The 17,635-nt window shown below is 43.5% G+C and overlaps 1 protein-coding gene across 2 annotated transcripts in view; it reads left to right on the top strand.

Annotated features, from left to right (window-relative positions):
* Grin2a (glutamate receptor, ionotropic, NMDA2A (epsilon 1)) overlaps positions 1 to 17,635 on the top strand; it is a 428,183-nt gene that overhangs the window by 314,523 nt on the left and 96,025 nt on the right. For both annotated transcript variants that reach the window (NM_008170.4, XM_006521795.4), the window contains exon 6: positions 11,651 to 11,856. In NM_008170.4, the coding sequence (NP_032196.2) occupies positions 11,651 to 11,856 (206 nt within the window). The remainder of the gene's footprint in view (positions 1 to 11,650; positions 11,857 to 17,635) is intronic.

The following is a 17,635-nucleotide window of genomic DNA, read 5'->3' as shown; positions in this document are numbered from 1 at the left end:
CCGAGCTTCTGATCAGCAGGCATTCCATCATGGCCTTGGAGTTAACCCATGCACAAGGACTTGATTTGTGTCTTTGTAATAGCTATTGGTGCCTCTGGCATCGACCCTGACTCCCCTTCATCTTGAAGGAGAAAAACGTCCATCTCAAAGATTTAAATTTATTATTTTGCCCCAGATATAAAAGCACAGATGTCCATCAGACACCAAACACTTCAGCATCCACAGCCCAGTAGCTTCTCAGGGGCAAGTGGATGAAATGTCTTTCAAACAATCGATACCCTCAGGTCTTACAGCCTTGTTTTAAAACTTTGCAGACACTGGACGTGAGGTTAAATTTGAATTTTCAGGGCTGAGAGCCGGATGGAACTGGCTTTTCCCTCCTCTATAATGCTGAGTGAGGAAATCCATTCACTCCTGGCCTGTTACTTTCTTCAAGTCAGGTGTGATTGCTGATACCAGCTGCTTCCTTAGTCTGTAATTTGATTACACGGAAGTTACCTTCGTAGCTTTTTTAAAAAAATAAATAGTTACATTCTCAGACTGAAATTTTCCACTTTAAAGGTTTTCATTCAAAAAAAAAAATACTGAAGAGGAAGCATCTTATCTATATTCATGCTTTAGTTTTATCGATGTGTTCTCTTAAGCCTGGTAAGAGTGAAAGGCTCGGCCATTCTCTCAGCACCAGAACTCAACTCTTCCACTCTGTGGCCAATTTCTAACTCACTGGCAACATGGCCAAGGGGACAGAGCTATTAAATATTGTCTAGGTAAATGCTCTCTGGAAGAGCTGTTGACTCTGCCTGATTGCAAATGGCCTTTCGTTTGTTCTACAGTTGGAAGCGATGCTGATCTTTGAAATTTACCCAGAACAAAGTACATTAGAAGGTCAAGAGGAAACCTTTGCCATATTTCTAAACAGTCTTTGTGAAGGCATTTTTTTAAAAAGTAATAATGACAGCTGCATTGTAAGAGAGGACTGACCCCAGGGTGGCTCTCCTTTAACCGTGTGTGGGACTTAGTCTGCCCCCAGGCCCAGGCCCAGTCCCAGTGACTGTCTGCCCCTTTCACGCCTCCTCTGAACTGATTTGCAGACCTTGTTTTCTTTTTCAATCTAGAGTTACTGTGAAGAGCTCCACCCAATTTTGCATTTGGGTTTCAGTAAAAACAGATACAGCAGAATGGACAGAGAGTCTTGTTAAGCAGCAGCGTTTGAAGCAGGCAGACACAGCAGGAGGGCAGACCTTCCTTTCTAAGGGCCCTTATGTAACAGGGTAGAGGCTACTATGGAGGCAAAAGAGTCCAATCAGCTGTAGGAGTCTTAATTACATTCTTATTGGTTGAAATCCCCCAATTACCCAATTGTCACGCGGCTCGCATTTGAGCAGTGGATTCTTTCTCCCTGATCTCTTATTCTAATTGCCTTTCAGATGTCCATGTTCATAGTGCTGAGATTCAACCCCAAGGCCACAAAGCAGGGCTCACTAATAGCACTGCTGTTGGAAGCATTTACCATGGTAGACTTTAAAGCCGTAGAAGAGTCAGTTCACAGGAAAACTGGGCAAATAAGGCTGCCATGCATGGGAGCAAGCTACAAGACCACCTCAGACTATTCTCTCTCTCTCTCTCTCTCTCTCTCTCTTTCTCTCTCCCACCCTTCTCCCCTCCTCTTCCTTCTTCCCCTTCTTCCCCTCCCCCTCCCCTTTCTCCTCCTCTATTTCACAAGGAAAGCAAACATGGCTCCTCTCTAAAGGAAATAAGTTCTCCATACTGGGGCACAGAACCTGCGTATCCCAACCCCCAGACATCCCTGTGTCCATGGCAAGGAGCTGATTATTTCCTTTCCAGCTGAGTCGTGGAATACTCTTTCCATCAAAGCAAAGAACATATTACTTTCCTTGAAACTCCCGAAAGCAGATAAAACATCACCTTTGGAAGCCTTAGGGTCTGGCATCCTATCTTCTGACCCCAGATCCTCTCAGTGGCTGTTTGACATTGGGCAAGTCACTTACATTGTCAAGGTTTTCAGTTTGCAAAATGAAGGTGTTAGCTTCCCCGCCACACCCGCTCCTTGCAGAATGATGGCAATAAAATAAGGAAATGTCTATTGGGGTGACTATAGAACCTCAATAAATGCCGATGATTATACTTACTAGTCATTCAATAATTATTATTACAGCCCATGAAAGGCTGACTGATACAAAAATTGTACAATAAGGACTCCCAGGAGCATGTTAAAAAAATTAATTAGTGATTATGAGAGGTCCTTTTACATTTTCCATGAATTTTCAGGCCTCTGATGTTAGATCTTTGCAATGTGGAATCAAAGAGGAGGAAGAAAACACTATTAACTGCTTAGCTAACTAGAAAACCACATCACTTTTAATAATTAAAAGTACACCAAAGAAATAGGACTTCTCTCCATCCCTGGGGACCCAGGAACAGAGGAATTGGAAAGATTACACACAAGCTCCTAAAGAAAATGAAGTCAAAGACTTTCACTTTTAAATTTAAATTTCAAATGTGAACAAGCCGTGAGCTACTCTGCTGTTGACTGAGCCTGGAGAGAGGAATGCTACCACGGGATCCGGCTCCGCTGCTCCCGGGAATGCACAGCTGTGTCCATCTCTGCCCTGTTTGCTATAGCCCAGTTGCAGATTTAGTGTAGGTGAATGGATAAAGAAACCCTACTCCTTAGGCACGATGGCATTTTATTCAGTCATAAAGAATGAAATTACGTCATTTTCTGGAAAATGAATGCAATAGGAGACCATTATATAGCCAAATAAGCCAGGCACAGAAAGGCAAATAAGACTAATGCTGCATGCTTTTTTTCTTATTTGTGAGTTTTAGGCTTCTTTGTAGATATGTTGAACCACACACATGCACACATACATGTGCATACACACAGTGTGAACACAGAAGGGGAATCTAGGGAAAGGAAGGACACTAGTGGGAGGGGCTAAGGAAAGAAGAATATGAAACCCAACACAATGTAATAAATATGCTCCGATAAAAAAGAAAGGGCACGATGTAGACACCTGAGTTGTTTGTGGAAATGTTAAGGGTCAAAGTGCATCTCCATAGAAAATCAAATTGGTGCTTGGTTTTACAACATTTGGTGTTCTTATCTGTAAAGATATTAGATTAACCCAAGAACAGTTACAGAAGAAAAAAATCAACAGCTCCAATGTGAGCTGTGTAACAATTAGGCAATTCTGAAATTTCAACTGAGAGGAATTTAATTAAGGCTCTAATAGCTGATTAAACTCATTTAGATCTGCTGGCAATTGCCACTGGGTTATGTAAGTCGCCCAGGAAGAAAGACTTCCATCTTTTTTCTTCAGCTGCATTTAATTCTGCCTGTAGCCAAAGGTATAATCTTCCCAGTGCTGCTCAAAATAGGGTCCTTGGATGACCCATGGCAGACTACCCTAAGATGCCAGCAGAGGCATCAGTATCTCAGGCCTCAACCCAGACCAAGCACTGTGCAAATCTAGGACATACCTTCCTTCTCTCTCTCTCCCTCCTTCTCTCTCTCTCCTCTCTTCTCTCTCCTCTCTTCTCTCTCTCCCTCCCTCCTTTCTCTCCCTCCCTCCTTCTCTCTCTCCCCCCTTCTCTCTCTCTCTTTGTGTATGTGTGTGTATGGTGTTTAGGAATATGGTTTTTCTGTGCACACACGTGTGTTTGTATGTGTAGAGACTGGAAGCTGATGTCTCATGTCTTCTCCAGTCACTCTCTGCTTTATTATTTGAGACAGGGCTTTGTAGTGAGCCCGGAGCTCTTGCTTCTGCTTCACCAGGTAAGCAGCAAGATGAAGGGACAGATCCTTCTGTCTCTGCCTCCCCCATGCAGGAATTACAGAGCTACCCTGCCATTTCCAGGTTGTTGTTGTTGTTTTTTTTTTTAATGTTTATTTTTGGTGCTAGGGATCTAAACTCAGTTCCTTATGCTTATGAGTCAAGCATTTTGCTCATAATTCAGTATCCCCACCCTAGGAGTTCATTCTTTTAACATTTTATGTAACATTTATTTGCTCTGTGAGTGTGCACATATTCTCTCTCTCTCTCTCTCTCTCTCTCTCTCTCTCTCTCTCTCACACACACACACACACACACACACACACACATGCCTCTGTTTGAATGAGGAGCACACAGGACAACAAGCAGACAAGCAGGGGTTAGTTCTCTTCTAGCATGTGGGACCAGAAATCGAACTCTAGTCATCAAACTTGGCAGCAAGTACCTCCTTACCCATTGCGCCATCTCACTGTCCCAAGTCCTTCTGATTGTTTGTTTGTTTGTTTCTTTTGAGGTAGGGTCTCACTGTGTAGCCCTGGATAGTCTTAAACTCACTATTCAGTGTAGGCTGGCCTTGTACTCACAGAGCCTCCTGCTTCTGTCCAGGTTCTGAAATTAAAGGCAAGTGCTTCCATCCCCAGCTTCATTCTTAGCCCTTAAAGACTGAAGTTTTATAATCTCACCTCCTTTGATTGGTGCATTAAGACTTTCCATCCTCAAATGGCCACAAGGCCCCACTGCATTGAAGCAAGACAGGCTCACATGCAGTGATTCTCAGCAAGTTCCTTGTGGCGCTTGGTTGCTTAAAACTGTCCTAGAAAACTGAGTTCCCAAGCGGCACCTGACTTCCATGCACTGGCTGTCATAGGGAAGCTTTAAGTACTATCTTTGTTTTAAAAAATATAATGACTGAACCTTGCTGTGAAACACTCCAGCCGTGACACATTGCAACTTAGGATCAAGCTACAGAAGTGTCACAGACATGTGTGCTGTCCTTCCTTCAGCCACCAAATTTATACCTGTCTGGAGTCTGCAGCTGCCACCTCAGACACCAATGAGCTTGAAGTCATCTTGCCACTGCTTGCTTGTGCACAGATGAGCTTGGAGGAGTCCTGCCATTGGCTTGCTTGTGCACAGGTGAGCTTGGAGGAGTCCTGCCATTGGCTTGCTTGTTTACAGATGAGCTTGCAGAGTCAGGGGAGCAAGGCTAATGGATGATGCTATTTATGCAAAACATGGACACAAAATCATTTCACGGCTCCTTTGCAGGCTCTTTTCTCGTGCCACTTGGAAGAGTTTTATATTTCAGGTAGAGAGAAATTGGCCTCCTGTTTGTTTTCCTTTGCTTTGTAACTTCATCTTCCTGAAGAGCTCGTTACTCATCTTCCCTCCAGCTTGAAACTAACTACTGCTTATTATCTGGAGTGAAATGTTCTCTGATGTTTGTACAAGTGTTTGTCTTAAAGAGTTTCTCCTCTGCTTATGAAATTACCCCCTGAGCTACCAGGACCCAGTCAGATCAGGGCATACGTGGTGTGAGCTCAGCTTCTGTTGTCCTCTTCAATAAGCTCTGATTTTTTAAATTTCACAGTCTCTATTGTCCTGTCTCCAAGAAGAGGAGCTGGATAAACAGGCAATTTTCCTCTTTTAACTCTGAATTCTATGAAAAAGAATTGATGATATTTCTGTGATTCTGTTCAGCAAATTTTCAGTGAAGTGGCTGGTCATTGATCGCTCTACCACAGCAAATGTGGGGTTCATACTGTAGACTGACCAACTAGGAGCATCCACAGAACTTTCATTCAAAATATTTTCAACCTTTATTTTGCCCTTTAGGACTGGATGCATCTTTGAGTTCTAACAAGTCTCCTACTTTGAGATCCTGTGGGTTTATGCAATCTTACCGCTGAGGTCAGCTAGACTCAATAAGCTGCCTCCTGATGTATCTCTTTGCTGTCAGTCTTTGTGCCAAAATCTATCTCTCTACACTGGTGTCGTAAAATGTTCCTCTCACTAAAAATCTCCTCTAAGTTCTACCTGCAGCCTTTCAGATGTTCCAATTCTACCTGCAGCCTTCCAGACTTTCCAGTCGACCATAGGCTAAAGATAAAGCTATCCATGTGTTCCAGTCGTCCATAAGCTAAAGATGAAGCTAAGAGCATACACTTTAGTTCTCGGTCTGCTTTACATTTGTATGTCTAGAGCAGGAACTGCTCTTTCTCCTTAGTGCCCTATGGGAACCACCAGCCCAGCATTATCCTCACCTGTTGTTATTGGGTTAAATTATACTTTTAGTTGTAATACAGATGGGCTATGTACATGGCAGGCCATCCCTCTACCACTAAGCTGATCTGCATCCCAGTCCTTTAATAAGATGGAATCTCGTCCACTCTTCTCCAACCAGATAGGAAGCTCTGCAAAGAAAGCCAGTTTCTCTAAGAACTGTCACTTGGGCAGCCCCAGGGGCTTTGATTGTGAACAAAATGATGCATTCAATGTATGGGTGTGTATGTGCGTGTGTATGCATGTGTACATGTATGTGTGTGCATGTGTGTGTTTCATGCATTCATTTATATGCATGTATGTGTATGGTTCATGAAAGAACAAATGAGGAAAACAAGAATGGTTCAGAGATTACACATGCACACACATACTCACACACATGCACATGCATGCATACACACATGTGCATAAGCATTTCATATGAAGAGTCACCATCCACTGGAGAATTAGCATTGGAGGTGGCTAGACCTGAAAAGAACTGGTAGAGTTCAATAGGTGAGATGACAGGAGAGGGAATCTGGCTAGCAGAAGTTGTGTAGCTATAGGTAATAGTGCGGGTACTGTTCAGGGCAGGTGTGGTGAGAAATGTGTATGTCATCTACTATAGCTTAGCATCTTATCTCTATATGTGCAAACACGAACATGTGTCCGGAGGAGCACATATGTATGTATGTTTGTAAAGGCTATGAGCATGCATGTGGTCTGAGTATGTACAGGCATGTGCTTATGTATAGGTTCATGCAGAGATGCATCGGCTCATGTTGGCCTGTGCTTGTTTATTGGTAAGAGTGTGAAGGGTCAGTGTATATGTTAGACCGTTCAAAAATACAGTGTTCGATGGGATGACTGAGAGGCAGAAAGAGACAACGCTAAGGGACACAGCAGCAAGGTTGGCGCCAGCTGTTTGTAGATGGGACTCCAGTTTTACAGGCAGCCTGAGCGTTTGAGCAGGACTAGATTGAGAGCTTTAGGATCTTTGTTTATGAAGTATGGATGATCAAGCCCAGAGCTGTTTGCTTTCTATGTAGTCACTCTACTGTTTGAGCCACTTCAGCCTCCAGTTTCTGCTCATGTATGTTGAGCTATCGTCCCCCTACCTACTTCTGGGGTTCATATATGTCAGGTATGTGTTTTTATGGTTTGGAGATCTGAAAGCCAGCAATGCAGTTATTTTAATTGTCTCTTATAAGCATTTCATAAATAGATTAAATAAGATCAAGCATTCACAGCCCTCTGAAACAAGAGATGCGCACATCTATTAACCTAAATTCTCCTAGCTGCTTGCTGTCCCTGTGACACCCCCCTGAGCTTACCCAGACATGAGGCAGCAGAGACATTAACTTGAGACATGCAGTTTCTGGAGATGAAATTATCTCTGCTCTGAGAACATATTGGTTGAACATTTGCAGAGTAATCATTGCCCATTCACAGAGCACTTTCTAGAAGCTGAAGGGCAGTTAGCGTCCTCAAAGCACTGTATTTAAATTATATTAATAAGAACGGATAAAAAAATCCTTACAAAGTTAATTTCTCTTTTTTATAGTTCCTTCACTGAAATCACTTCTCTCCATCACAGGTCAATTGTTTTCATTTGTCCTCCAAACCTCAGTATATTTGCTGAAAATACCCCAAAGCTCTATCATCAAAATTCAGTTTATTTTGAAGGCAAAAGATTATTTTCTCCTCCCACACAGCTTATTTGGGTGAGTGGAAGCCTCTTTTTAAGGATGAAAAATATTCATGATAGAGTTTTTTTTTTTAATCTGCCCATCACATTCTCTTTTGTTCAGGAGGCATGTGGACATTAAAACCATACTGAGAGCAGAGCTTAATACTTGATAAGTGATTGGGGAACTTCAGCATTCAGGTTTAGAAAAATGTAGCTGAGCTGATGGTTCAGTGAGCAAAGTGCCCTGTCTATGTGAGGACCTGAGTCCCATCCTCCAGCCCAGTGGAAAAAGCCAGGGCTGTGCACTGTGATCCCAGTGCTAGGGAGGCAGAGTCCCATCCATCCCTGAGCTCACTGACAGACTAGGCTGGCTTAAGCAGTGAGCTCCAGGTTAGCAAGAAGAAACTCTGTTTCAAAAGGCAAGCCACAACTGTGCACAAAGAACAATGGTAGGAACTGGAGAGGTGGTATACCACTTGGTTGTCCAGCGACTAACAGTCAACAGGGAAAATGTTCATACAAGTCACATTATATGGACAGAACAGACTGTGGAATGTATATGCAAGCATTGCAATAACAACTAATGAAAAAAAAGAAGCCATGGATTTGAAGAGGGCAACAAGAGTACATGAGAGAGTTTGGAGGGAGAAAAGGGAAGGAAGAAATGTAGTTAAATTATAATCTCAAAAATAAAAACAAATGCTTTCACAAACAAAACCAAAACAAGCTTACAGTGCCTGGGAACATCCAACTCTGACCTTTGGCCTCTACTTGCAAGCATATTTACTTGTATTTGCAACCCTTCCCCAACACACACACACACACACACACACACACACACACAAGCACACATAAGCACATACATACATGCACATACAAGTGTACACACACAAGAACATGCACACACAAACACACTTGCACATACACACTTATACATACCACACCACAGATGTAAACACACATATGCACACAAAAGCACAATCTGTACATGTACACATGAACATGCATGTGCACACACAAACACACAAGAACACACATGCATTCATGAATGCACACACTCACATATATACAACACACATGCACAAACATGCACAAACACAAATATAAAGGATGCCTTCATTTTATGGTTCTGATCTTTCCATTATCTAGCTCAGCAGTCATTCTCTCACAGCTTGTTCCAAAGGTCATGACAGCTGTATGCTAATAGGCTGAGCACAATCTCCATGGATGCCTCTCATTGGCTTAGCTCAGATCCATATTCATATTATGTGTATTGGGAGTTAGGAAGCTGTGTCTGGAAGTCAGGATGGGAATTGATGCTATCATTTGGCTGTCGAGGATGAATGAATAGAAGCACCCAGAGAGAATGTGGTGAGACAGCAAGTTTGTGTCTCATAGAGCTACGAGCAATAGTTAGTTTTACTGGGTGAGATGGGATAGTTGCACAGCCTCTGTGTTGAACTATGAAGTTGGCACTATAATGTATATCATGAAGGATATGGGTCTAGAGAGGGCACACAGACTAAGTGACGGTGTTCCCCAGCTATGCAGATGTACCAATAATATGGAATGCCAGAGTGGAGACAGGCACAGGGTGAACTGTCTGTGGGGACAGCAAGGATGGCTTTTCAAATGAGGTGATGTTGGAGCTCTGTTGTACATGCTAACCACAGAATGAGCATCTGCTGTAGATGTTCATGCTTTTATGCTCCATGGATGCATTGTCTACATTTTTGTCTCATTTAGACCTCACTGCAGTCTTCAATGAGATTTCTGGTTGTTCTCTGAACTTCTGCAAACAAAAAAAGTGAAGCCCAGAGAGGTTAAGTTACTTTCCCAAAGTTACTCAGCTTAAAAGGTAAAGCTGGCAAGAACACACAAAAGGCCTTAACTGTCAGAGCTTTTGTCCTATCCACTCAACCACCTAGCCTCTCTTGAAGGTCCAGACCAAAGGAAAGGAATGGAAATGCACATTAAAAATGTGTTTATGTATGCACGTATGCATGTGTATGCATATGTGGGGTGTGTGTGTGTGTGTGTGTGCGTGCGTGAAAGAGAGAAAGAGAGAGAGAGAGAGAGAGAGAGAGAGAGAGAAAGAGAGAGAGCTAGAGGTAAAACTCAGGCCTTGGGCATTGTTTCTCAGGATGCTAGGATGCTGACTATTTGTTTGGGAGGAGAGGTGAACGTGGGGTTTTTGTTTTTTATTTTGTCTTCAAGAGCATCTCATGGTGGCTTGGAATTCACTGATTAGATTGGCTGGCCAGGAGGACCCAGGGACATGCCCCTTTCTCAGCAGCAGTGGAATTACATGGTGCCACCATGCCCTACTTTGTCACATGAATTCTTGGGACTGAGCTCATGTCCCCATGCTTGTGTTACAAGCACTCACCAGCTGTGCCATCTCTCCCACAGCAAGATTTTGCAATCTATTTATATAATTGGTATTATTATTTTGATCACTGTCCCTCAACTCACTGATAGCACCACAAAGGCAGGAACCATTCTGTTTGATTCATCATTACCCTTAAGCTAATACCAGCACATAGTAGGTATTCAATAAATCAATGCTGAATGAAGAAAGAATTCCACGGACTCTGCATTTTCCTAGCTTATATCAAACATCGGGGCTAGATGAGCATGTTTGCTTCACCAAATTAGTCTGCCAACCTCTGTGTCTAAAAAAGAACGCTATCACCAAAGCTAGACAATTTTGTAATTAGCCACATGGGATGTTTCTTTACAGCCAGCAAAAATTTTCCAGTGCAAATGATGAGGTAATCTCAGAGAGCAGAAATTCTTCTTCTCTTCCTCACCCTTATCACCTTCTGGTGCTCAGTGTGTCTGGATTCATTTCTGGTGACACTCACGTCACTGGAGGAGAGGTGAGCGGGTCACATCAACACAGACAAGCCTGTGCTCCTCACTTAGCTGGCTCCAGTGAGGTATTTTCCTTGAGGTTGCTACCACAAATAAAGCTCTGACCTGTGGTGTAGGCAGCTGCTCAGGAGGAGGAAGGAGAGAGCAAGGCGTGGGGGCAGCTTCCTCCCGGCGAGTATGTGAACAGTGCCAATAAACTGTCAAATAAAATTAAAGTTCAAAACACACAGCCTTCAATTTGATTTCACCGAGATGCTGGCTGCTGCTCAAAGGGAGTACAATCGATTCTATTTTGACAGGTCTTGATGCGTGCTAAGCAGTAATAGTCTCCGCTCTGTGGATTAATGAAAGTTCACCTTCATTTGCAACTTAAATGGGACCATATCAGGGCTTGAGATGGTGCTTCTAATTCCATCACTGGCTCTGGCCCCTTCGGTTTTCTCCCTGCTCAGTCCTGCATTTTGCTCATCCATTTCTTGTTACTCTTTTCTTCCATTCCTTTTCCCAGCACGGTTTGCTGCCTCCGTCTTTCTTTCCCCTTCTCTGTGATTGAAGTAGAAGCCCAAGGTCCTTCTTATATGCCCGGTACTTGCTCTGCTATGTATGCTCTGCCTGATTCTCCGAACATCATAGGAAGCTAGGTGGAATTGCATCATGGGACAGACGAGGAAGCAGATGCTCCTGTGATGAAGGGCTTGCACGACTGCAAAGGGAGAGATGCTTATTCAGACCTACAGCTCTGTGACCATCACAGTCCATGCTGTTTCCATGACACCCATGGACTGACCTTTGCCAGAGCATTGAGTCTTTCTGGGGAGCCTCCAGAAGTACACGTTAGTCATCACTATCAGATATGCACATACCATTCACCTCTAGAAGGATCTGGTGGGGGGGTGGATATCTATCCAACATCCAGGTCCTCACCATTTGTTACCTCCCCTGTCTCCTGTGAGAAAGACCTTCCTTTGCCTTTCTATAAGCCAGTGATGTATGCACCCAGTGTGTCTTTGTGTTTGTGATGCAGGTGGGCAAGTGGGAGAATCAGACTCTGAGCCTGCGGCATGCTGTGTGGCCAAGGTATAAGTCCTTTTCTGACTGTGAGCCAGATGACAACCACCTCAGCATTGTCACCTTGGAGGAAGCCCCCTTCGTCATCGTAGAAGACATAGACCCACTGACTGAGACCTGCGTCAGGAACACGGTACCCTGTCGGAAGTTTGTCAAGATCAAGTGAGTTTCAGGGATGCTCCTGGCTACATGTGTTCACTCCTACCTAAAAGCTCATGCAACAGTGTCTATAATCCAGTCACAGTCTCATACATATCCATTGCCATGGTCGCATAGTAAATCTGAACACTTACATGCCTGGAGATGTGTCATGTATGCATTTGTTTAATTCCAGTGTCCATATGGACAGGGTATGTTTTTGTCATGGGAAACTAATACTAATTATAGGCATATTAAGAAACTTGTTCAGGCTTATAAGGGTGATTCAGTTGGTCACGGGCTTGTCTTGCAAGTTCAAAGACCTGAGGTTGAGCCCCTGAACCAATAATAATATTGATGATGATAGTGGTGATGATAATGGTGGTGATGTTGCTGGTGGTGATGGTTTTGGTGATGGTAACGATGATAGTGATGCCACTAGTCAGGCATGGTTGCCCACTGGAAAGGTAGAGACAAATGGATCTCCAGGATTCACTGAGCAGCTAGCCCAACATTCTTTTTTTTTTTTTCCATTTTTTATTAGGTATTTAACTCATTTACATTTCCAATGCTATACCAAAAGTCCCCCATATCCACCCACCCCCACTCCCCTGCCCACCCACTCCCCCTTTTTGGCCCTGGTATTCCCCTGTACTGGGGCATATAAAGTTTGCAAGTCCAATGGGCCTCTCTTTCCAGTGATGGCCGACTAGGCCATCTTTTGATATATATGCAGCTAGAGTCAAGAGCTCCGGGGTACTGGTTAGCTCATAATGTTGTTCCACCTATAGGGTTGCAGATCCCTTTAGCTCCTTGGCTACTTTCTCTAGCTCCTCCATTGGGAGCCCTATGATCCATCCATTAGCTGACTGTGAGCATCCACTTCTGTGTTTGCTGGGCCCCGGCATAGTCTCACAAGAGACAGCTACATCTGCGTCCTTTCAATAAAATCTTGCTAGTGTATGCAATGGTGTCAGCGTTTGGATGCTGATTATGGGGTGGATCCCTGGCTATGGCAGTCTCTACATGGTCCATCCTTTCATCTCAGCTCCAAACTCCGTCTCTGTAACTCCTTCCATGGGTGTTTTGTTCCCAAATCTAAGGAGGGGCATAGTGTCCACACTTCAGTCTTCATTCTCCTTGAGTTTCATGTGTTTAGCAAATTATATCTTATATCTTGGGTATCCTAGGTTTGGGGCTAATATCCACTTATCAGTGAATACATATTGTGTGAGTTTCTTTGTGAATGTGTTACCTCACTCAGGATGATGCCCTCCAGGTCCATCCATTTGCTAGCCCAACATTCTTGATGAGTTCCAGGTTAGCAAAAGACCCTATCTCAAAATAAGGTGTATAGCTTTTCTGAGACACTATCCAGGTTTGTTCTCTGGACTCCACATATGCATACACACACACACACACACACACACACACACACACACACACACACTCATCACATTCACCCCAATTAAAAAAAACAAAACAAAACAACAACTACAAAGAGGAACCTTGTACAAAGCCATGCAGTGAGTAAACAGGAAAGGTAGAATTCACACCCAGGGCCCGCAGATGGTGTCACCCTACACCAGCCCTTCAGGGGTTTTCTTCAGTTCTGCTTCCCATTTTCTATCTCTTTGGGCTCCTTTACGAAGCTCCTTCTTCCTCTGTCTCGTTTTAGTTCCCAGGTGGCTACTTTTCAAGTTTAAATAAAAGCTTGCCTGAGCTTGGTTGATTCTGGCTTTACATATGACGATTAGGTGGGACCCAGGAAGGAATGGAAAGCATTTGTGCTGTTTCCTTTTTTTGTCACACTGAAGAGAAAGCTGACACAGTAAGTTTTGGTTCTCCGTCATATAGAAACCTGTTGGAGACTCAGATGAATTCATGGCTAAGGCAAAGATCTTGTAGGTGTGTGTTGAAAATGGCAGAAAGCAACTCAGCCAATGAAGGACCAGGACAAATGAATGCTGTTGGGCAGGCTGTGGGGTGGGGGAGGGGTATCCATAAGCCATATGATAGGAGAGTAGGATAGCCTGTGTGAGGATATTGCAGTTCACAAGGTAAGGTCTAGAAATTTGGAGGCCTGGAAGAAGAACACCCTAAGTGCAAAGGCCCTGTGGCTAGAAGAAGTTTAGTTAGCTTGAAAAACCAAAGGAAACCCATTGAAGGCTGGGAGGAGTGAGTTAGGAAAGGATCTCAAGCACAGGGGAGGGATTCTGTGAGCTGAAGTTGATCAGATGAAGCAAGCAGTGCCTGCCACAAAGAGCTTAACCTCAGCGGGATCCTCTGACCATCAGCACACTGCCTGAAACAGCCAGGCCGGGGCTTCGTGTGGTTCAAAATCTACAGGAGGAGTTGGTGTAAAGCCAGCAGCCTTACTGGAAAATGTTGGTAGAGGGTTTGCCTAGCATTCGTGAGGCCCTGGGTTCAATCCCCAGCACTACACACAGAAGCTGAATACTGTGTACAAGGCTTTCAGTCTAGAAGAGGAAAGGGAAGACCAGAAGTTCAAGGTTATGTTTAAATACATAATGAGCTTGAGTCCAGCCTGGAATACATGAGGATATGCTGTGCTGTGCTGTGCTGTGCTGTGCTGTGCTGTGCTGTGCTGTGCTGTGATGTGATGTGATGTGATGTGATGTGATGTGATATATTCATACAACAGTCAGTAGTCTCAGAGGCAAAACAAAGTAGATCACCAAGCCCCAAGTCCTACTTCTATGGAGAAAAATGAGCCCAAATAAATTGCTCTCTTTAAGAGAATTAACTTTTCTATTGAAGATTAAACAGCTTAAAACATTCAAGTTCATGTTTTGGGTTCTTGCAGGGAGATGGTAGCTTTCTAATTCAAGGAGCTTGCTGTGCCTCTGTGTCTAGGCAAAATTGTGTTGGATTTAACAGATCAATAGAAATATATCAGGATTCACTAATCCTGACATTATCACAGATGACATCAATTGCACTTCCAAAGTGGAAGGTACTGTACAGGGCTGCAGAAAGATCCCAACCAGATGACACCAGGAAGTTTATTTTCTTGGTAATTCTTTTGCAAGGAAGACCTTTTGTGCCTTCCCTCTTAAACAGTGGGGTCTTGAGTACGCTCAGAAGTCTTAAGAATCTGATAAATGACTTTCTGTCTGCTCTGCTAAATGTTGAAGGCATGGAGAGAAAATTAAAAAGATTGTTTGCCTTGAACTGCCAGGAGAAATGGTTATTCTACCAAGAAATTCCTTACCTGTCAAATCATTGGAGGAAAGAGGAGTCCATTTAAGACATTATAAATGTGTGTGTGTGTGTGTGTGTGTGTGTGTGTGTGTGTGCGCACACGCGCGTGTGCACGCAGTCCTCTTTTCCTTATTTTCATTAGATATTTCATCACAATAACAATACATTGAGGAAGGCATGGTGGTGGGTGTGGCTCTCGTCATGGTCATTTGAGACTAGAGATTGTTTTGATGTTTTTATATATATCAGACCAAGCAGCGGCTGGTGGACATGCAGTGAGACTGGGATCTAAGTCTCAGGATCCTCCTCTGAACAACCCACTTTCTCCAGTGAGGCCTCACCTTTCAAAAGTTCCCCATCCACCCATAACAGCAGCCACCTGTTGGTGACCAAATGTTCTAACATATGTGCCTGTGGGAGACACTTCACACTCAAGCCGCGCATGTTCCTAGTCGTCCAGTGAAGTGTTGGCCTCTCCATTCAGGAGTGAGGACACTTATCTGAGCTCCCTAGTCTGTACTAGCAAGCTCACACTCTACACACAGATCAGATCTGAGTTGGTTGTTTCCTGCCACTGGCCATACAAGAGAATTCCACAGCCACTGAACCACACATCTTATTGGCCCCCTTCCTTTGTATTTATGTCTATGAAGCATCATTTCTTTGAGTGGTGGTGGAGAGCCTAGAAATCCTGAATGTGATTTCCCAGACTTCTCTACGATTAAGCCACACCCACATATGTGTGTGTGTGTGTGTGTATGTGTGTCCAATTATGTGCAGAATGCATACTCAGTAGAAAATGTGGGGGGGGGGGATCTCGAATGTATGGGAAAGAAAAAAAATATCATGCCAGTTAGATTTAACCACATTTCCTATTTCATCGATTTTCCAGACAGTTATCTTGTAGAGATTTGGTTTTGTGGAACTATGCGTATGTTTGTATTTCTGTGTACCATACTTTTGTATAAGGTATATAAACATTTTCCTAGTTTGATCTTGAATTTCCATAAACATTATTCTGATGCTTAGTTAATAATTCCCTGTATAAAAACTAGAATTTTCAAATTGAGAAGGTATTTCATAACTGTAGGATTCACCTGCAGGACTGACCCCATAGGATGCTGTGGTACAAGATAGAATTGAGTATAGCATCAAAAAGGGACCTTGAGAGTCTGGGAAGACTGTCACAGCAATTTCCTACTTGGTTTTGAGACCGCAGTGCTTCCATGGGTTGTGAGGTACTTGTGTGAATGCCCTTAGACTCTGGCCTAGGGAGGGAAGAAAGCCAGGTGGCTGTAAAGAGCAGAGCCTTGGGAGATTATAACATCATCCTCAATGTGACGAATCTATATGAATATTTTCCTGGCTATGCATGTGTGTGAGTATATGCATGTTCAAATGTATAGGACACATATGCACATGCATATGTGATTGTATGCTTGTAGAGGCCTGAAGCTGACAGCAGGTGTCTTACTCAGTTGCTCTCTACTTTATTTATTGAGGCAAGGTCTCTTACTGAAGCCAGAGTTTACCAGTTCTTCCTAGTCTAGCTAGCCGGTTTTGTATCTCTGCCTCTCATGCCTGGAATAGGCAGCTCCCATGCCTGCCTGGCTTTTATGTGGCTTTGGAGATCTGAACTCTGATCCTCGTATTTATGCTGCGAGTGCTTTAAGCACTGAGTCTCTGCTGTGTCTTCCCAGGACATTTTTCTGTCCTAAGGTATTGTCCTTCAAAAGCAACTTTGTATTTCACGCCATGCGTTTACACAAAAGAAGGTTATTAATAATCCCTTCCTTGACTGGCAGCTCATTAATAGGTAAAATCCATAGCCTCAGTACAATAAAAAAAAAAATTCCAGTGTCCTGACTCTGAGTCACTTTCTTGGGTGCCCTCACATCTCCCTCTAGCTCTTAGACATCAGAAGCATAGAGTTACCCCACCCCACTCTCCTGAAGGATTTCAAATTTTCTGCTCCATTTTCTAATAAGTTTTTTTTTTTTTTTAGATTTAGTTTAGATCAGATGACAATACCATGGTCTAAAGAGATTTTATGTGTTCAAAATTCCGTTTTAAAAAAGTGTTGGTAACTGTCTTCTGGTAATGGGGATGTGAGCTGAACCAAATTTAGAGAGATGTCAGGGAGGTGAAGCCCACAGTTAGTATGCAGACTTACCAGAGCGCCTACTCAATAGCTGCCACTTAACACATGCCAGCTGCTATAAGTAAGAATTGGGCGCCTGCAGATGTAGCTCAGCTGGTAGATGGCCTGCCTAGCATACAATAGCCTGTAATTTTGGTGCTCAAGAGATAGTGATATGGTCATTGGAGGCTCAACATCATTCTCAGCTACATAAAGAGTCTAGGCCAGCCTGAACAGCAGGAAACTGTCTCACAAAGCAAGGAGTTCAGGAGGTAGCTTAGTGATTAAGATTCTCCAACACAAACACACAAACACCTGAGCTGAATGCTCAGCACTCATGCCAAAACTGGGCAGGCCTGGTTGTGCATGCCCGGAACACCAGCAGTAGGCAGGGTATGTAAAGAAACATACTCTGAGAGATGTTTGGCCAACCAGCTT

Source organism: Mus musculus, chromosome 16, assembly GCF_000001635.26.
Source record: "Mus musculus strain C57BL/6J chromosome 16, GRCm38.p6 C57BL/6J".
NCBI lineage: Eukaryota > Metazoa > Chordata > Mammalia > Rodentia > Muridae > Mus > Mus musculus.
The sequence above is the reverse complement of the archived record's forward strand: the minus strand, read 5'-3'. Positions and strand labels throughout refer to the sequence as shown.